The following is a 21969-nucleotide window of genomic DNA, read 5'->3' as shown; positions in this document are numbered from 1 at the left end:
CTCCATCACCTGAACTGGGCAAAGCTTGTCGTAGTAGAGTTTGTGGCAGTAGACAAAGAAAACGTCGCTAATGATGGTAACCGTAAATTAGAAGAGACTAGCCTAAAACCACACCAACTAACTTACGAACACAAAAATAGACCGAATCGTCATTTTCGTTGCTAGACGCAACACCGAAGCGAGGATAGGGCGGGAGGATCTTATTGACTTCAAAATGTAGTCGTCGTCTCACCATCCCAAAAAAGACACCGAAAACAACCTAGACAAAAAACGAAAACCCTCTTGTCGGCGAGAGGCCATGGTCCGCCACACCTTCAAGGTCCAAGACCACCGGAGATGGAGATTTGTTGTGTCGAGCTTGGAGAGGTTTTTCTTCGGACATCAACGAATATTCGGATGAAATGGGTTTCTTCAATCGCAAGAGAGCCTTCATAATTCGTACATTGTAAAAACCGGATCGTAGATCCCCGCAAAAGAAAACAGCGGATCGGAGAGGAGCATAGTGACCTTGCTTGGGAGCGTAATATGCAGAAGAAACTTTGCTTCATGTAAGAACCTTGAGACAAGTTCAGAAACTTGCCCAAATACAGCTACCTGGACTGTACCATCCCTGTTCCTAGTACACAACAACTTCCTTTTGAATTGTTGGTCAGATCAAACAGCAAGCAGTACCTTATGTGACCCAGAAATTATGTGCTCCTCTTTTCCACCTGCGTCATCTCTCTCTCTTCTCGTCCTTCTCTTGAGACCGTTCCCATCCCTGGCTACTCCCTCTGTACATAGTAGTTGTTTAGGTGTGTATACCCATGTGGAGTTTGGCGTTATGAAGCTTCTTTTTTGGCATCTGCGAGCGATGCAGGAAGACGGCAAGGTTCCTCTTCTTGCAAATATAGACTAGATATATACCCAAATAGATGAATCTAGTAAAACCTAAAACAACTTATATTAGTGAACAAAGAGAGTATTAAGCACTGAAGATCCTTCGTCAAAGAGGCTACGTTTGATAAGGAAAAAATAGGGAGTAACATTAACTTGTAAAGGCACCTGTTTCCCTGCATGTATGCCATCATGTCTGGTTTTTAGATACGCCTGATGTTTCCCTTTGAACTTGATGAATGAATAAAACAAACTTGCTTTTCCTCCTCAAAACAGCAACAAAAAAAAAAGCATGGACTAATTATATGGCTATGCAGTCATGCAGATAACCGTCCATCTCAAGCAATAACTCCACGTATATGGCAGTTACAAAAGTTTGGTGAACACACTGCCTTTTATTCTGAGCATCCTTCCACGATTCATATCTCCAAGAGATGAAGCGCTCAATCACCTGGCAACTAAAGTAAAAAACATAATGTGAAGGTCTCCCAATATCCAGAGAAAAAACATGCCATCTGTGGAAGTGCAGGGGCTATTGTTTGATCTATTTTAGACTGAAATCACATAAAATGTTTCGCCTGAATAAGCGATTTCTGAGTCCTGACTACCAGACAAAATAACCATAATTTTTAAGTTAAGATGCAGCAAGAGCAGCAAGCCACACCTTAAAGAGTAGCATTTTCCTTGATGTAGTCATACTTTACAATTTAAATCACAAAGTAAATACGACGTGAGCCTAGTCAACACATGTATATCACTACATATAAAGTGTTTATTTTTATTTTAAAAGAAGTATGTGCACTTTTACCTTTTAGACATACTAAACATATTCAATCTCAAAATACAGGAAAACCTATCTAGACTTTATTCATCACCCATGTACCATGAAAACATTTACATATCCGTAACAATATAGTTTCAGATGATTTGAGAAACAAAAAGTAGAGCAACAGTTCTTTAGGCATAATTTCAGAAAGAATAAAAGAAAGCAACAGTTTTCAGAAAGAAGTTATGAAGATCTTTATCATGATATAGAAAAGTGAGGGCAAATAAAGATTTATAATTCAGAAATATTACAAACCTGCTGGCTAAGGAGTACTGCGATATGTTCTTGTAGGTGGAGAGAACTGAACACGTACATATTCTTCCTTGTAGCTAACACTTTTATCACATGATTCTCGACATGTGTACACAACTATTGTTGCCCAGTCAACGGGGTCTCGTTCATTTTCCACATGGAAGTAATAGAGCAGTTGAGAGATTAGCTGCACATGTAGTGGAAATATATTTGAATGAATAGGGAAAAACCAAAAGCAAAATTATGTATAACTGTGTCTGTGTGCCAAGTAACAAAAACCAATTTGGTAGCGATAAAACTGTGATGTTGCCTTTTCCTTTACCAAAAGAAAGGTATTTTTTTAGGAAGGCTTAGTGTGTTCATATGTAGGAACTATGTAATCATTTGTCGTCAAACGAAAAGCAAATACGTCTATCCTAAAAAATATCTATCTTTTGGCCCGCGCCACCAACTGTGCTGGAACTGCAGGATGGGATATTTTTCAAATACCAGATGCAGCCCAGATAGGGATCATTAGCCACAGAATCAAGTTAATGTTGATCTGGTAGGAAGGTCTGCAAGCTGCTAAATATTCAATGGAGTATCTGCAGGAGTTCCAGGACGAAATTCCCACGTTCCAACTCAAGAATGAGACAATGAAAAGGAAGGGAGGATTCCTCTATGGAATCCCGTATAAGCAGCATCATATGACAATCCATTGAAGGAGCCAAACAGGTATATCCTGTCGCGTATAATTAGGCAAGTTCTTGACCAACTACAAGTCGAGTAATGTTATTAGGAATAAAGAATACGTTAAATATAATGAGTCATGCTGGGATAAAATTATTATATTGGGATGACGGGACTCATTCCTATTAGAGAAGGGCTGTGCATAGTCAGTGTTTCTTTCCGACGTATACAAAAGATGAAAGGTAAGCAACAGTAGAATATCTAGAGCAAGTCTCCCATGGTCTTATATCCATGCCACTCAGCACCTCATAGGTGTTTCCTAAGTGTGCACCATAACACCAGACTGGAGAACCTTCAAGAAGACTAAGACACTGGACATGACATGGCGCCTAGGCTGATTTTTGGAACACTACCCTTCCAATGGATCCTCGAGAAGTAACAGAGTGACTTTCCAAACTCCTTATCATTTGCAAAGTCATTTGCAAGGACAGCTTCCTGTCACCCGCCGAGGAACTCGCATCAATGGAAATTCAGTAATTATATACAAGAGTTACAAGGATCTAACTTCCAAAAATAAGCTTGGCGAAAAAAACAATGTAGGTTTTCCAGGGGTAGAATAAATACACCAGTAGAGATACTATAAATGCGTATCAACACATAATTGTACTAATGAATTCAAGGTGCAGAGGTATGTTTTGATTGAAGAATTGGTATTTTTATACTATACTAATACTGATGAAAGAATGCATTTCCAAGATTTGATCAGGATTTAGTGCTTCTATATGCATCCTTACACATGTAAGGAAGAAATCAGAAGCGATGATCCTATCATGACTCCAATGTATAAGTTCTAGTCACTAGAATCTAGTGTGTTCCTCTTTTCAAGGAGGTAGAATATAGGAGTCTGATAATCTGGATGATAGTGAAATGACAGCAGTTACGCAAGCCTAAAATAGCAACGTTGAATGTAGATGGAGGGTCGATATTGGAGGAACGACAGGTTTTACTTGCCTCTGGTAAGTTAGGTAAGCACAAAGGCAACTAAGCATCCAAGAGTAATAGTGTGCTTTGAGTAACACATAATTGAATCACATGACAAAAGGTTTAAAAAAAAAGAATCACATGACAAAAAGGTCCATAAGACATGAATATCAACAGTTTTTTTCTTGGACAGAAAATAATAAACTGGAATAAATCATAGAAATTGAAACCTGTCCCACCTGAAATTCATAGCCCAGTGGGCCATTACAATAGATGCAACAAGGGGTATCAGTCAGAGACCCAGTTGATACTGCCCAAAGAGGTTTTGCCCCTTTTTCTGCACAGTACCTGCATGACAAAAAATAATTATTGCTATTTGTTTTGCAAGGAGTGCTCAACCTAATCGTAGCCAGATCTAAGCACGAGTTTTGGCTGCATGTTAAATAAAATATCAAAATTAGAAAAGTTAAATATCATCACACCAAAGGCATGCTTTTTGTATAGCACAACCCGAGTCCAACGTCTCACAAGGCAGTGTGATCTTATTCTTTGAAGACTGCTTTCTCCAGTCCACACATCTCTATCTCCCCTCTCCTGTAAAAAAAATCTCTCTATCTCATTTCCCAAGTCCTTCACGTACGCATGCTGCATATTCACATTTCTCTATCTATCTCTCCACCATATACTGCTGACCCATCTCAACGTCACCAGACCAATTTCCTCACGCATCTTGTCGCACTCGGACAATGCTCCTCCTACTGGGAAACCTCTTTTCCGCTAGTAGAGCTTGGCCCAGCCAAAAATCCCGCCAGACCAGTGGTGGACCTTGCAGGAAATTAACATAATTTTTTTCTTTGGACACCAAATTGTATGAGCAACAACAAGATTGAATTAGTAGTATTTTCAAGAACTTATATAACTAGATTGATTTGTCCACAAAATACATTTCTAGCAGCAATATATGCATAAACTACTCCTTTCCTCCAAAACAAAAGAACTAGATGCTAGGTAATCATCTACAAAACAAAAGAACTACATACTAGGTAATGATATAATTACGTAGTGTTGTAGTTAATCACTGCAAGCTACAAGTCAGATCTTCGTATCTTTACGCCCGTGAAATGCTCAAGTATATCCTCGTAGCTGTACTTTTCAGCAATTTTCCTCTCTATGTTGACTAGCAAACTGTTGGCAATAAACTCGTCCTCCATCTTATTGCGCAACCTTGTCTTAACAATCTTCAAAGCGGAAAATGCCCGTTCAGCACTTGCTGTAGAAACCGGGAGAGTCACAAGCAATCGCAACAATCTATCAATCAAATTGTAGATAGAATGTCGCCCACTCTCAACGAGGCAGCGACATAGCTTTGTTAATGTTGATACATTTTTCAACTCCTTATCATTAGAAGCATCCACAACAAAGTGTTTGAGTTGTTGCTCTAGTCCATATATTTCTTGTTGAGTGAAATCAGCTGGGTAATATTTCTTTACCATCTCACAGATATCATCAGCCTTGAAATATCTAAATTTATTTGCAGGGATCAAAGTAGCACTAGTGGACAGAAGATCCATTACCTTCTCATTGAACCGGAATTCTAGTTCATGGAGTTGAGTATCAATTGCATGGAACACTTCCACTCAAAAATAATGCTCCTTAGTGAAACAACAATTCCATAATCTATGTTCAATTTCCCCAATTTATATCCAAATTTCAGAATCTATGGTTCTTGCGAAAGGACTTCTTTTTTTTCTATACATTTTTAATTCATTTATTGCACACATTTAACACTCTCGTGGCAACCGCGCAAAAGTTATTGCATAATCATACATTTTTTATTGCTACCGCCTAGAAATCTTCTTGCAATACTAAATGGATTTAAAAATTGTGATTAGGGGGCTTTTAGCACAAAAGTAAGACCTAACTCTATCTATACCTAATAATAAAGGAGCTAAGGTTTATACAAAAGGGGAAACATAATTTACGCAAACAAAAGTTTAGACTTGCTCACACTAAACTCAAAAAATAGAAACAAAAATTGATACTCATTCACACTCACCTCAAGACTTGAGGCTGTCTTGAAACACGGTCTGTGAAAGATGCCCAGAATGTATTGTCATCATCAGCCTGCACACAGGTTGTGGTATTGCACTAGATAAATAGTAGCATTTCATTATAAATATGGAAGCATAGGCCAAAGCATGAAGAAAACCTCAAACTGATCCATGAATAACTGCACCATGGCATCTTGTTCGACTTCTTCTTCTACCACCATCAGTTTTGAATTATCCTTGACAGAACTAGTCAAACATGGAAGCTCGGGTTCATGATCCATCACATATTCAGGCCACGCGTGCCCAGGAAATGCTGCAAATAGTCCAAACGGCAACAAATTATATGGGAGGTAACAGGTAAGACGTAGACCTAAATAACACTGAAATAGGCAACAACCTTTCCCTGCGTCTGGCAGAATAGAAGCATCAGGTGAACCTGGTATTTGACAGCAGTCGTTCTCGTGACTAGTGCGCCAATGCAATTCCTGAATAACATTGCAGAGACATTCCCCAACAGAGATATTTCAGTATTCAAGCAGGAGAGGTAAATCAATATGGTGAGAACCTGTTTGGTACCTGATGCTTCCTAGAACAGTAGCTTGCTTCCCTACAGTGGCTGCACAAAATTTTACCTTTCCATGTACCACACCAATCGCAAAGCTGAGCACGGAATGCTAACAGAAAAATACACGACTCAGTGCCTTGCTTAACATACAGTAGGACAATTAAACGACAAGCAAATCGGTGCATAATTAAAATAAGGAACTTTGTGATCAAAGACGTAATGAAGTTTGGAGGGGAAGTTGTCAATCAATAATAACAAGGAAAACTTGTGCTATACAGCAGCATACTCAGTAGCTGTCCGTACAACTTCAAAAGCTAGTTTGATAGTGTAGTTAAAAAACGTTGACCAACGGGGGAATGATCCCTTCTTTGGCTATACGTTGTTAGGTGGGCTGAGACTCTCCCTGCGGATGGACGCTAGGATGATAACCCGGGTTAAAGTCCGTCCCTCCCAGCGAAATTAGTTGAAACAAGGAGAATTTGCGGCTCAACTGCGCAAAGGTGTAGAACTATAGGAAGCGAAGCTACCTCCTGAACATTGTGATCCCATGCACCCCTTAGGCTCTTCAGCTGCATAAAATGCATTAATCCTGGGCAGCTGGCACCTGAAGACCTTCACACTGCAGCACAGCGATCATGATAAGAAATGTGAAACTTTGGGCTAACACACTAGACAATCAACAACTATGCTACCGATACCTCCTTCTAGGATTTTCTGCCCTGTCCTTCCCCTGCTCACGCTGGTCTAGTTGTAAGCATGACATGGATGGACACATAAACACAAAGAATGCACGGTGGTAGGTCGTCTCCTTCCACCCATCTGGTACGTAGAGCTGCACAGGGCGTGACCAAAATTTTATTGGCTATCGTAGACATAAACAACCAGGTAGAGTTAAGGTTTAGGAATGATGAAGCAAACCTGCAGGACAAAACGCAGAGGGTCACCACAGAAGTCGCAGCAACTGGATTTTCCAGATGGCAGATTGACAGGATCGAGCCAGGCCTGAACAATGCAATATGTTTCTCACAATTAGAAAAACAGTTTCAATGGTATGTGAGGCACGTGTGAAGCAAAAGGTATAGTCGTATGCACCCACCGGGGCACCGCCAGCTTTACTGGGGAAGTGTTGGGGGAGGAGAGAATGCCAATCTTGTGGTTCCTTTGGTTTCTCCAAGAAACCTATGGTTACTTCAGGCTCCAGGTCCTCATCATCATCTAGATAATCCCCTTCAAATATGGCATCGGGGTCTGTTTCCACCTTGGTGCCGTCGTCCATCTTTCCGGGCACATCTGAGGTTATGTTGAGATTTTGAAGCTTGTCTTCCATGTTTCCTGCACTTGGCGCGCCGCAGGGCACCAAAGTAGCTGATAAGAAAAAGAAGAAGAAAAAGGAGAGTAAGAGAAAGATCACACAGCAAAAGACCAGGGCAAGTAAATCTGGATGTTGACACTAAAGATTGTGTAGAATAAATTCCAGCCCCGCCCTGGGTTGTTCTCTAACCTATGCAGATCTCGGGTAAGTCACGGGAAAATAACGATTTTGGCTTATTGCTTATATATACAGCAAAGAAAGTTCCAACTGGAGAGAATTCACTATTTAAACAGTCGCAGCAAGCTACGGTTTCCTTACCAGCGAGAAGGAAGTGGCTCCGTTGTTGCTTGTGTGTGCTTGAGCGAGGGGCGGCGGCGCTGATCGGGCGAAGAGCAGAAGAGGGGAGCTGGTCATGGGCGCGCGGTAGTATGTTCCATCCCGAATTCCTGCATTTGGCCCGCTTAGCCTAGATAGTCTGGGCCATATGTTGGGCCTAGTCGCAGGCCGCACAGACCTTTCCTCTTCACAAGCTACGACGTACACCCTCTCCTCCTCCACGAGCGCCGCCGCCGCCGGCCACTGCGCCGCCGTGCAAATACAAATTTCCAGACTCTGTTCCCACGCAGTCACCGCCGTCCTCCATTCCGCCCCATCCACTCCAGACACCAATTCCAACATCCGCCGTCACTGTCTCACGTTCCCAAGCCCCAAATGATATCCCCCCACCTCCCCCTCCGGCTCCGCCACCTCCGCCGCCTTCTCTCCACCGCGCCCTTGTCCTCTCTCCCCTCCGCATACTACTCGCACCCCTGCTCCCCGCCGCTGAACCGCACTAGAACCCCGCCCCCGCGGCCCCATCTCCCAGACACCCCGGCGCGGCGGTTCTCCTCGCCCGGGCACGTCCTCCTCCCCACCAACCTCCAGGAGCAGCACGTCGCGTCTCTCTCGGACAGGATCTACGACGCGGTGTCGGAGACAGAGGATGGCTCCAACGAGGGCACGGAGGCGGCCCTCGACGCGCTGGGCGCCTCCCTGACCACCCCGCTCGTGGCCGACGTCATGCACCGCCTCCGCTACGAGGAGAAGCTGGCCTTCCGCTTCTTCGCCTGGGCCTCCCAGCAAGACAGCTACGAGCACGAGCAGCGGACCTACAACGACATGATCGACATCCTCTCCGGCACGCGCTACAAGTCCCGCCAGTTCGGCGTGCTCTGCGACGTGCTCGACCACATGAAGCGCCACGGCACCAGGTCGGTCCCGGTCGAGGACCTGCTGGCCATCCTGCGCGCGTACACGGAGAAGCACCTCGCCAGCCTCAGGAAGCTGGCCAAGAAGCGCCGGGCGCGGATGCGCACGCCGCCGGAGACCGACGCGCTCAACATCCTGCTCGACTCCTTCTGCAAGTGCGGGATGGTCAGGGAGGCGGAGACGGTGTTTGGCCGCGTGAAGAGGAAGCTGCAGGGGAACGCTGAGACGTACAGCATCCTCTTCTTTGGGTGGTGCCGCGCGAGGGACCCCAAGAAGGCCATGAAGGTGCTCGAGGAAATGATCCAGATGCAGCACACCCCGGAGAACTTCACCTACATTGCTGCCATCGACTCGTTCTGCAGCGCTGGCTTGGTCTCGGAGGCAAGGGAGCTGTTTGAGTTCATGAGGACCGAGGGGTCGAAGATTTCGTCCCCCACTGCTAAGGCGTACTCTATTATGATTGTGGCGCTAGCAAAGGCTGATCAGATGGATGAGTGCTTTGAGCTGATTTCAGATATGACGAAGCGTGGCTGCATGCCTGATGTATCGACCTTTAAAGACTTGATTGAAGGCATGTGTTTGGTGGGCAAACTCGATGCTGCATACTGTGTCTTGGAGGAGATGGGGAAGGCTGGGTTTCCTCCTGACATTGTCACTTACAACTGCTTTCTTGAGGTGCTTTGTAGTCTTCAAAAGGCCGATGACGCGCTCAAACTCTGCGACAGGATGATACAAGCATGCTGTGAGCCCAGCGTTCATACTTACAATATGCTGATGATGATGTTCTTCGCGATGAGAGAGCCACATAGGGCGCTTGATATTTGGATTGAGATGGACAAAAGAGGATGCCGACGTGCTGTTGATACCTATGAAATAATGATTGATGGGCTGTTTGACTGTGGAAGAGCAGAAGATGCAACCGCTCTTCTAGATGAAGTAATAAACCATGACATGAAACTGTCCTACAAGAAGTTTGATGCTATCATGCTGCAATTATCAGCTGTTGGCAACCTTGGCGCAATACATCGGCTTTCGGAGCATATGAGAAAATTTTACAATGTTGCAATGTCAAGACGTTTTTCCATCACACAAAAGAAGAAGAGCATTGGTATTAGAAGGAGATGAGTTCTGCAGGATTTATTGTTACACCGATAATCAATAGGTTATACGAGGTAAACTTTTCCGTTATTTTACTGCCAGCTTTTAGTTTTCATTGTACTAGAACTAGAAGTGTGCTGCATTCTATACAATTTTGGTTGTCACTACTTATTTTGTCTCTTTTCTCGGAGCGAGGAGCATCTAAGTTTTAAACGGACGCTAATCACATGGAAACCATTCTACCGAAGAGTAGCCAAGAGCAAAACAGTAGTACACTAATGTGATATGTGTAGTTCTACGTATATCAAACTTAAACATTAGATTCCAAATGGTTGCTTCAATAGCAGATTAATTTTGGTAGGGAATAAATTTTTCTGGCTAACACTTGTCTTTTGTATATTGTTTCAATGAATTTTCTCTCGTATGTCTTAGAACTTGTTGGCTACCCACCCTTTTTTTTTTTGAAAATCAGTTTAACCCCTGCACCACCAGTACACTGTAGATGGATCAATGCAAGTGATAAACCAGAATATATCAGCCGACTTCAGTTTTATCCTTATATCACACCTTCATTTGCAACTTTTTCTGCATTCCTACCCTACCCCGCTCGGAAATCAGTTCATTGCCTGACAGAAATGCAGAGAAATATATGCGACAATAGAGATAGACCAATAGAAACGGCTGTGTTTTTCTTGTTGTATTATACTATGGTGTAAATATTCTGGTACCTGGACCAAATTTTTAATTTTACTTATTGAAATAGGAAAATTCATTACTTGCTTGCTGCTACTACATTAATTATTGAACACTGTCTCTTGTAAAGCCCTGAGGTTTTCTTTTACTTGTGCAAAGTGAATTGGCTTAACGGAGACTTAGTTTTGAATGTAAGTTTGTTGAATGACAGGTAGCCAGCTAAACCAATCTACTGGCGTTTGTTGGTTTTCCCGAAAAAGTTGGTTTCTTCAGTCAAAATACTGATGTCCTTTCTTTCTGCTGTAGAAAATGACAATTACGATTAATGATAATGCACTACCTCTCACTCAGTAAAATTAAAGAAATACTGATTCTTGAAAAACTTGCATACTTGAGGGCAGATAAAACTAAATATCATGAAATAATTGGCATATATATCCTGTAGCTTGTTTAGAATCCTTTTTAACCAAGAGAATGTAGGACAAGATGGCTGGTTGTAGCAGGTTTGAACAGATATAAATAACTGTAGCCTATTATCCCCATCTTGGCTGTCAGCATTACGGAGATAAGAAGTTGAGTGTTAAAAGTGATGGTCTAGTTCAAGAAGGTGTGTTAAACAGGAGAGTGCTAAGGCAGTAACTAGTTTCGTTAATGATATCTACGATTTTCTAGTTAGCATTTAGCTCATCCATTCTGAAATTCAAGTATGGGTGGTATATGTGCTTCTGTGAGATATTCATGTTCACTTCAATGACAGCATAATATTAGCTGAACATCATTAGTTTTTTGACAAGTTCATCGATTACACTAACCAAGGACATATCACATAACTTGTAATTTATGGCCTTTACTTTGTGATTTGATTTATGGTAAGCACGGAATCTATTTTTTAAAGTCATTTTTACAGGGTGGTTGATACGTGCCTGCACATTTCGTCGGAGCAGTTTCCAGTGGAAGAACCAGCATATGAACTGAAATACTTTGCAGAAAGAAACAGGCAATGTGAGTATCTTTTTATTTGCTTTACACATAGTATGTACACCCCATGAAGCATTTTCGATAGTCCTCTTGTGGAACCCTTTTCTTTTTTTCACTCTCTATCAAATGAAACACAAAGGCCCAAGACTGAATTTCTTGTCATCAAGCGTGCAGTTCCACACAACTTTTCTCAACTCCAAGTGACATGTCTAACCAAAATCAATTCCAGATTCTCTTGAGTCTTCAGATCCCAGCTTCACTGGAGTATGTTACTGGCAGGCTTATTGCAAGTAGAATTGTAGTGATCCAGTTCCCTGCTTCTCTGGGAGTATGTTACTAAGCAGGCTTATTGCAAATAGAATTGTATAAGAGGTGAATGCCAGGTGCACTTATTTTCAGCAGAACATCTGCATTTCTGTCCGTATTATTGGTACAGTACAAAATAAAGGAAATACCGACACATGGCTCAACTATCGTATATTATAGTAAACCAAACAACTGACGAAGAAAATGTGCCCACTTAACACTTATGTGTGCGTAAAATTATTACTAACTAAATATGCTGGAAACTACAAATGTAGCTTGTGCTACATGTAGGCCTTTTTTTGAAAAATTTGAAAACGACATTTTAGAGTTCCAAAAAAATCTGAAAACAAATCTAGCTGTTGATAATGAGGTATTCTACCAACGTGTACAATCTTAACTCATAACAGCTTGTATTTTGGGCCACACAAAAATGACAAAATCGGACAATTTTTGGAGGTTTCAAAATTTGCACTGTTCACTACTTCAGATTTCCAGTTTTGTTATTTTGCACAGCCTAGAATATAAGGTATTTCAATTTGAAATTTTGCACGTTTGTAGAATACATCATTACCTACATCTAGGATTTTTTCAGAATTTTTCGCAACTCTAAAATGCCGTTCTCAAATTTTTCAAAAAAAGGCCTACATGTAGCCCGAGCTACAAAACGCCGCACTCCTAAATGTGCCCCTTTCTAAAAGTTGTTAACCATCTTTGACGACTGGAGCCAGTGATATATCAGGAACCATCTTCTCCTGGAGCATGTTACTAGCAGGCTTATCGCAACTAGAATCGTACTGGTCCAGTTTTTAGAACTGAAATGAGGTGGATTCCAGTTTAAGAAATAACAGGTGAATGGCAGATGCACTTATTTTCTGTAGACCATCCGCATTTCTGCCCGTGTTATTGGTTTTCCGAGAAAATGCAGAAGACTTTTGCGTTTCATTGCATTGAAAAGATAGAGTTGTTTTACAATCCTACTAAGAGGCAGGGTACATGGTGGTTTCGATTACATCAGTGCACATCCCAGGTTGTCGGCAGGACTACTCGCAGACCCTTGGCGCTAGCTTTTACCCAAAGTGTAGCTTTGTCGAAGATTGCCGTGACCAAGGCTTGAACCGAAGGCCGGGCTCTGTCGAACACGCACGAGTTGCTGCTATCAACTGCTTTTGCAGCGCTGGGTTGCCTACTTTCCTCGGAGCTTCTGTGAGATATTCATGTTCACTTTAACGATGGCATAGTATTACCTGAACATCATTAGTTTTTGGACAAGTTCATCGATTAAACTAACCAAGGACATAACATGCAGTTTATTGCCTTCACTTTCTGATTTGATTTATAGTAAGCGAGTTATCTGTTTTGTAAAACTTTTTTTTCCATTTCACAGGGTGGTTGATACATGCCTTCACATTTTGTTGGCGCAATTTGTAATGGAAGGAGCACATCTGAACTGAAAGTCTGAAATAGTTTGCAAAAAGAAACAGGTGATGTCAGTATCTTCTCATTTGATTTATACATCATATGTACACTCCATGATGCATTTTCCATAGTCCTCTTGTGGAACCCTTTTCTTTTGTTCCTCTCTCTCAAATGAAACACAAAAGCCCAGGAGTGAATTTCCTGTCATTAAGCATGCAACTCCACACAACTTTCCTCAACGCCACGTGACCTGTGTAACCAAAATCTATTTCAGATTCTCTTGAGTCTCTAGATCCCAGCTTCTCCGGAGCATGTTACTAGCAGGCTTATCGCAAATAGAATCGTACTGGTCCAGGTTTTAGAACTGAAATGAGGTGGATTCCAGTTTAAGAAATAAGAGGTGAATGCCAGATGCACTTATTTTCTGTAGAACATCCGCATTTCTGCCCGTGTTATTGGTACACTACAAGAAACAAGAAATGCCGGCACATGGCTTAACTATCGCATATTAGAGTAAACCAAACGAGTGGCGAAAAAAATGTGTCACACGTAACACTTAAGTGTAGGTTGAAATTGAAATTATTACTAACTAGTGCCCCTTTTTAAAGTTGTTTACCAAGCTTTGATGACTGGAGCCAGCGATAGATCAGGTTTATGTTGCTGTCTGTCTGCTTGCTGAGGGCCTGTGGTATCTCTTCTTAATGATTATACTGATCAATCTATTGGATTGACTAGCTATAGTTTGCTGTTGGAGCGGTTGATACATTCTTTTCGGTTGTCCAGCTGACGAGCTTATCCATGTTTTCGAAAAATGGCAATAGAGCTGCTAAATACCCCAGCTGAGGCAGCACGTTTACATTAAGCTCATATGTGGACAAAGTTTCCATCAAGCTTTACTAACAGCTATGTACTGTTTGATGCTTACAGGTGACAGCTATAGTTGAGAACACGCCGGGACAAAGTTTCATGTCGGGCTTTGGCTTCCTAGCCCCATACCAGCAGTGGTGCTGTGTGACCTGTGAGCTAGTCAGCTAGGCCTAGGATGGCATAGCTGCATGTGGAGGAGCACCTGGACTGAAGTGCCCCACACGAAGTTCCGGGACCGAAAGCTCGGTACACCATCGTGCAGTGCGGTGCAGACAGGGCCGGAGGACGGTGACTGCGAGCTCTCATGAGTCCCGAGGTAGCTGAATATGGGTATGGCTGGGTCTGACGGAAACGATGTCTCTGCCAAGTGATCTTCAGTTTCCATGCCATGCCCTGCGTGATTCTCTGGGTCATGTATGTGTCCTGTTTTTTACAGTATTTGCTTTCATTTGGCTGGTTGTATTTTTTCAGATGAATTTTTGTCCGATGCCACGCTTTTAGTTAGAATTTTTTTTGTATCAAGCTATCAGCAATAAGGCTGGTGCCAATGCACCACACCACTCTCACCCGCCACGTCAGCTTTTTCCCTCACTCTCATCCCATTCTGCCAATGCACGGGCTATAGTGGCAGCTCTCACTTCTCTCTCCTCCCTAATGCCTCTCTACCGTCTCCCTACCGCCCCCACTAGCACCGCTATCGCCTCCCTCTCGCTCCGCTCTCGCCTCCAACGCGGGCTATAGGCGGGCGGTACCGCCCCCTACCGCCCGGCACCAGCGCTGCCGCCTCCCGCTCTCGTCTCGCCTCTCTCCCGCCTCGCGTCGGGCGCTATCGCCCCCACTCTCGCCCCCATTGGCACCAGCCTAACTGGAGCAAGAGAATGTACCAATTGAAAAGGACGAGATCGACAAAAGAAAAAAATGTTACTGCATCTTTTTTTATCTGAAATGGTGGCAAAAGTTTTGCCACAATCTATTAATTGTAAGAGAGTATTTGACAAGAAAACAAAAGGTGCTATTATAACAAAGTTCTACTCTCCCTATTATTAAATCACGGGTTGTATTTACACGCGAGGGCGTGGATGTTTCTGTCACTTAAATCGTCACTCGTACACTCGTACTTAAATCACTTAGTCTCCTACACTCTGCGCTGGCTATGACCCAGATTTTCGCATGTCGTTTCATTTTAGCGATGCCGGCGCATGTTTGTTGATGAAGACTCCGTTTCACTCCTTCCAAATTTCTCAAGAGACGAGAAGGATGAGGGAGGCAACATCTTTTCCGACTAGAGGGGCCGGCGACTGTCGCTGATGACGATGTGCCCGGGAGATTTGTTGATCGCGTGCTTCTCGAGTTGACGCCTCGGTCGACATTTGCCGGATTGGGAGTTGCGACCCGACGAAGGGGGAGGAGGAGGAGCGACAGCCATGGAGAAACATAGGTGACCGACTAGGGTTTGGACGGTGACGGGAGTGGAGTGGGAGTTAAGGGAAACGGCGTGTATCCGGTGCTTCCCAATGCGTGCAAACTATCAGGCATGTTGTGCTCGCCAGGGCTTGTCCACGAAAAACGACCAAAACGAGTGTGTCTCGCCGGCCAAATTTGGGCTGCTTTAAAACTCGTGTTGTGCAGGAAATCCATGTGACCAGCAAGGCAACCAATGGCCTGACTTTTGGCCCAGTGGATGCGAGAAATGAGCTTGCAAGCAAACAATCAGGTTCTAGCCTTAGCTGTCGAGCCTCCGGATAGATCCGGGGGTCGCTTGATCTGGGGAGGCCACCATTTCGGCGAGCAATTGTCTATTAGTCTGGCGACTATAGTCCTTATCTTGGCCTAGGCCCAAAGAGTCAAGAGCCGAGACCACACGACCCACATTTCGTTTTCCTCTCTATGTGTGACTACATGTGTTCGCCGAACAAGCTAGCAGCACAATTGTACGAAGCCACCACTCACCGGCGAAGCGTAGCACCCCTCCCCCCCCCCCAATCGAGGTAGGGCAACCCTCTACCGGGTCCTCCGCCATTGCATTGGATTGAATTCATTGTAGTAGATATCCACCATAATTGTCTTGATACCTTAGTAAAGGAGAGAAAGGTTTGAGACTACCGTTGTGTGCCATACCCTTGCATGATTTCTTCTCGCACCTGTGTGCTGGCCCGCCCCATGCGCCTTGTCTATATATGACGCCTCTAGCCCAGTTCTCTCATGCATACCATAGGCCCATCTCACCCCATCCCCAATCCCACCTTAGGTTATCCTGCAGCTCTCGCCTACCACGGTGTGATTGTGATACCATCGTCTTCGTGCACAAGCGTCCCGGTCCAAGAAATGTGTTCTAGAGGATGGTGGTGATGGACATTGGTGAGGGAGGATGATGGTATCACCATCACACCAGAAGACACGTAGAGTTAGAAAGATCTTCGGATGATGTCCCCTAGAACTAAGAGCCACCTCATAATCTTAGGTCATGCCACTTGAGAATTCTCAAATTTTACTTGTGTGGTTATATTGCATCATGATAGTTTATTTTCTAGAAAAAATTGCAATCAAAGTTACCAAATATAATTTACAACAAAGAGTAGAAAATGGGCACTGAAAAAACAAGTGATCCCTGACTCAAGTTGCTGAAGTCCACACATGATACATGAATAATCCTCCAACATGAAAATTTTCCTCCGAAGCATTGTCCTACCGGATAATCCGATTTTTGAGTCAAAAGCCAAGGCAAATTAACAAGGTTAGTAGTTATTGAGTTACCGAATTTATTTGGCGAGCATATTTAGCTCTAAATTCTATCAATTTTTGAGTTTTAGCGTAAATTGTGTCTCTTTTTTCTTAACTACACAGGACTAAAAGTTTAAATCCCTCTCAAGATTTGTAAGAACTATAACTATCTTCCGGCGAGAGCATATATCCGACTATGTTTGTTTCCGATCCGAGTCCGTCTCATTTCCGGTTCGAATCCGCAGTCCGATATATCCGCATCCGAATTCGAAACCGGCCAGTATCCGCTCTGATTCGGATCCAAGAAAAATATATGGTAAAGGATATGGTATGAGAAAAATATGATCTGATCCGATCTGATCCATTACACCCCTATGAATTTTATTTATTGAGTACCAGCGTATTTATTTTGCGGCTGATCTCTCACATGTTCATGTTGTTGTGGCGTGCTATATGGATACTGGGGCCGGAATGCCCGTACTTAATTCCACTTAATTAACCGCAGTTTGTACCATGTTGTGTTTTTGTGTGCTTGTACGAGATATTGTGAAAGTAAATGTATTTCGGGACTTCTTGTGCACTGTGTGAGAATATAGAACTCTTAATTAACATCTAAGCATTTACCCTTTTTAGAACAGTAATTTTTAGGTGGCTTTTTTTAAATAGCTAAGGCTTTACTTGTTTTTAAGCATATCTAAGGGGAATTCCTATATGCCGACCAGGTCGGTGCCTGCACCGCGCCGCACACCCCCGCGCGCGGTGTGGGCCGGCCCGGTTAGGCGATTTTTACTATTTTTTCTCCTTTTCCTTTCCTTTCCTTTTCTGTTTTCTGTTTTCTGTTTTTTTCTTTTTTCTTTTCTTTTTTGTTTTCTTTTTCAGTGTTTCTTTTTTGTTCTCCCCTTTTTTTCTGTTTAATTTTTTTTTCGAAAATTATCAAATTTGAAAAATGTTCAAGTATGATAAAATTTGAACAAATTTTGAAATTTGAACAAAATTTTAATCTTGAACAAATTTTGAAATTTGAACAAATTTTAAATTTTGAACGATTTTTAAATTTGGACGAATTTCAAATTTTGAACAAAATTTTCATCTTGAACGAATTTCCAAATTTCGGAAGAAATTTGAAATTTGAAAAAATTTAAAATTTCGAACGATTTTTAAAATTTGAACGAATTTCGAAATTTGAACAAAATTTTAATTCTGAACAATTTTTGAACTATGGACGATTTCCAAATTTTGAACGAATTTAAAATCGAACGCAAAAAGAAAACAGAAATGAAAAAAAACATTACTGGGCCGGCCCACAGGCTGGGGAGGTGTGCGGTGGGCGCACCGCACCGACCAAGTCGGTGTATATCACCCCCCTATCTAAGGCTTTACTTAAGCTAGCAACGTACGTTTAGTTGGGCCAGCCTGCTGATCTAACCTGAACTGCAAGGCCCGGCCCGAGCCATCAATTGGGCTGCAATCTCAGCTCATCTAAGAAGTCCATGGCGCTTGTCGAGCAGGGTCAGACCGACGACATCCCCGTCCTCCGTCCGCCGCCGCCGTCCTCGCTCGCTGCTTGCTAGGCCTGAACATTTCGCGGCGGCGAGATCGTTCGCTGCCGGGAGTGTCGCCATCCAGGAAGGTATTCACTTCACTAGTACCATAAGACACCGGATTTTGTTTCTGATGCTTGTTTCTCATCTGCCAAACCTCAGCACTAGGGTTCTAGGCAGGGGTGATCCGTAGGTGGTGGCAGATTCGTTAGTAGCTGCAGGATTTCTGATGGAACTGAACCCTAACGCGAGGAACCGAAGTAATCTTGATTAGGCGCGATATGTTACAGGATTCATAGCTCGTCAGAGCGTACGGTTGGATTTGGATCGTGGGGACAACTACAGGTTGGATGTTTCAGTAAATTCGCATGGGAGATACCCAAAGGCTTGCCGATTTTGGGAAAATTTACATATATTTGGGTGAGATTATATCCGGCAAACCACAGGGCAGGTGGTATAACTGGATTAATATATTTGATTTGGACGAGATTACGTTCGTTGCAGACTTGCAGTGTCTAGTAGTTTTACTTTTACCTTGTAATTTGAGTGCTAGGTGTATTTGGGGGCAGCAGCTGTGAATGTAACAGCTATAAAAACACACAAATCACAGGATTATGCTGTGAAATAGATTTTGTGGTGGTGACCCATTGTCTGTGATTTTTCGTGATAAGATATATTATTGGTGTCATCGGTTAGGTTACTAATTGCTGTCAGTGGGAATGTGGGATAACCTTTATGATAGTGCAAGGTTATGTGCAAAACCAATTAACCCTTTTGTACAGAGATAAGGGAATTGATTTCTGAACATCATACTGCTCGTGTCATCCTTTACAACAGCGCAGATTATTCATCCCTTTAGCAGGATAAAAAAATTACAGACAGAATAGAAGATTAAATAACTGTCACCGGTTGTTTAAGGTGTCGATGAAGCTAGTTATGGAAATTTATCTCCTGATATGCCTCATTTGTATGCATCCTGTACCCAGGGAATAAATGTCATAAGTATATGTGCAGTCTGAACTCTTATCTCATTACAATGATTGATAACTAGTCCATTGTCACTTCATGTTGTGAATATAGGGAGGGCATAGTCTGTCAGTTCAGAACTCGAAGATGAACAAGGGGAAGATTTTTAAGTTAGCCAAGGGATTCAGAGGAAGGGCTAAAAACTGCATAAGAATAGCCAGGGAGCGTGTGGAAAAAGCATTGCAATATTCATACAGGGATCGGCGCAACAAGAAAAGGGACATGCGATCTCTCTGGATTGAGCGCATTAATGCTGGCACACGGCTCCATGGGGTATGTATCTATTGACATATTAAGTTTTACAAGGAAATGAATTTCTTGCATTCTCATGTTACAGTGAAAATTTCAAAGAAATGATCAGCCATGTCCCACGTGTCCCTGTGTACTAGCAGAATAATATACCCAAGTCATGGGGTATGTATCCATTGGCATATTAAGTTCTACAAGGAAATGAATTTCTTGCATTCTCATGTTAAAATGAAATTTTAAAAAAAATCATCAGCCATGTCCCATGTGTCCGTATGTACTACCAGAATAAGTTACCAAGGCATAAGTTCTTGGGTTTATAATTTTGCTACTTTAGGCACCTGTTTTTGATATGCTGTCTTTTACTGACCATTTAGGTGAACTATGGAAACTTCATGCATGGATTGGTGAAGGAGAATGTCCAACTCAACAGGAAGGTACTTTCAGAGCTGTCAATGCATGAGCCATACAGCTTCAAGGCTCTTGTTGATGTATCCCGCACTGCATTCCCTGGGAATAGGCCGCCTGTCAAGAAGGAAGGACTAGCAAGTATTCTATAAAAAAGTCCTTCTTCAACAATTCAATCTACTAGTTATTGTTGCATCCAAAGTAAACTGATAATGTTGCCGCTCAGCTTGTAACCTTGCAATGTACTCATGTGGTGGGTGGGTACGGCGGGATCACATTTTATCTATGTTATTATGTCTGGTAGCCTGTTGAACTAGGTTGGATATACTGTAGTTCTTGCATATCTTTTGGGATAAGTTTCTCTGTTTACCGACAATAATCCGTTAGAATCGGTTATTCATGTCTTGTGTATAATAAAGCTAAGGTGGCAACCAAAAGACTACTCATTTTTTAAGCATGACAAAAGAGGGTACGGTCATTTAGCGTCCGACAGTTTTTCATACTTATTTCTCGCGAAAAGGCAAACAGCTTTGTGTTCCTATGCATTGATAGAAAAGAGAGTTATACAAATATGCACAAGCTCAGTCCTTAAAAAAATATGCAGAAGCTTGGAGTGAGCCAACACCCTACCATAACCTACAGTTTTTCATACTTGCTTTCATCTAAGTCGTGGAGTTTTTGTGAAGATTCGTCGAAAAGGCTGCAACATCTTCTTTTCGGAGAACAGACCATCCTTAAATAGCCACTGCATGCCGATATATATCATCTGGGTGTGCAAAATTTATCATAACATTTGCTGGTCCACTTCTTGCAGGTAGCATTTCATGCACGTTTTCCCCGTGTTCTCTGAATTTACATCCTTTCACATGCCTGTCTCTCTAACCCTGATGGAACCTGCATCTCCTGGGGTGATTTTTGGATACTTGCCTCAATCTGAAGTTTTGGTGTCATTTATTAAGTTATGTTGCATAGGCCGCATCATCTTCTTTTGGAAGAACAGACAATCCTTAAATAGCCACTGCATGCTAATCTTGTATGTATCGTGCAGGAGGTTGGGGAGGTTTGGTTCGGCGACGACGGCGTCCGCTGGCGTAGGTCCTCTGTGGCCGGCGCTCGGCGACTTCCCGTCCGCTCGGGGGAGCTCTCGATCCAAGGCGTCAAGGAGAGCAGGAGCGGCGGCGCGCCACCGACGGCGCCATGGACGACGACGTGGTCGGGTTGCAGTGAGGCTTGGACTGTTTTTTTTTGTTTCTGCTAGGGTCCTCTCTGTAATTTGCTGAATTTCCTTTCAGCCCCTTGTACTCGCAAAAAAAAAAAAAAAAAAAAAAATCGATTTGCAAAAGTTACCATGACAGCTGGCCCTTCTTGCTGTTAGCGTCTCATTCACAGCTCCCCAGCTCTGTTATTTTCATTCTTTTACCTGCCCTTCTTTCTAACAGCTTTTAACTCCTCCCTTCTACTGATGGAACCTGCCAGTTCAAGCCAATTTGTTTGTTTCCGGCACCTGATTGAGAACATACATCGGTGTGTAGTACGTGTTAACCCTAGCAGCACGAGCAGTGGATTGAGAAAAAGAAACAGGAAACCGAGAATTCTGATGAAAAGTGTCTTTGGTTCTCAAGCACCGACATCCCTTCATTTAAAAAACCCTAAGAGCATCTCCACCGGTATCCCCTAAATAGACGCCGGCACTACCGTATGGGAGGCGCCGGCACAACATCCTCTATTTGGGGATGATGTTCTCACACCGGCGTCCCCATACGGCGTCCGGCTAGCATCTTTTAAGCAGAAATTTGGTGCCGTTGCTCCCAATCAAAGCCCTTAACATAGGGATCCTTTCGGGAGTGCCGGCACTTTTATGGGGCTCCAAAACATGCCGGCGCTTTTTG

At 43.0% G+C, this 21969-nt stretch overlaps 2 protein-coding genes, 1 long non-coding RNA gene and 1 pseudogene across 3 annotated transcripts; 3 read left to right on the top strand and 1 right to left on the bottom strand.

Annotated features, from left to right (window-relative positions):
- Positions 1-1964: 1964 nt before the first annotated feature.
- On the bottom strand, positions 1965-7496 carry LOC124688330 (annotated as a pseudogene).
- Positions 7497-8243: 747 nt separating this feature from the next.
- LOC124688329 (pentatricopeptide repeat-containing protein At1g73400, mitochondrial-like) lies at positions 8244-9918 on the top strand. Its single transcript, XM_047222022.1, has one exon. It carries the CDS (start codon positions 8244-8246, stop codon positions 9903-9905), a length of 1662 nt encoding a protein of 553 aa, XP_047077978.1. The 3' UTR covers positions 9906-9918.
- A 1357-nt stretch (positions 9919-11275) lies between these two features.
- LOC124688331 lies at positions 11276-14534 on the top strand. Its single transcript, XR_006998489.1, has 3 exons — positions 11276-11573; positions 13240-13341; positions 14199-14534. It is a non-coding gene; the product is annotated as an uncharacterized LOC124688331 (long non-coding RNA).
- A 3849-nt stretch (positions 14535-18383) lies between these two features.
- On the top strand, positions 18384-20394 carry LOC124688328 (50S ribosomal protein L20-like). The gene is made up of 3 exons (XM_047222021.1): positions 18384-18489; positions 19481-19699; positions 20050-20394. The coding sequence occupies exons 2-3, from the start codon at positions 19514-19516 to the stop codon at positions 20230-20232; spliced, it is 369 nt and encodes a 122-aa protein (XP_047077977.1). The 5' UTR covers positions 18384-18489; positions 19481-19513; the 3' UTR covers positions 20233-20394.
- Positions 20395-21969: the final 1575 nt, after the last annotated feature.

The sequence above is a fragment of the Lolium rigidum genome, chromosome 2, assembly GCF_022539505.1.
Source record: "Lolium rigidum isolate FL_2022 chromosome 2, APGP_CSIRO_Lrig_0.1, whole genome shotgun sequence".
Classification (NCBI taxonomy): Eukaryota; Viridiplantae; Streptophyta; class Magnoliopsida; order Poales; family Poaceae; genus Lolium; species Lolium rigidum.
This window is presented reverse-complemented; position numbering and strand designations above follow the sequence as displayed.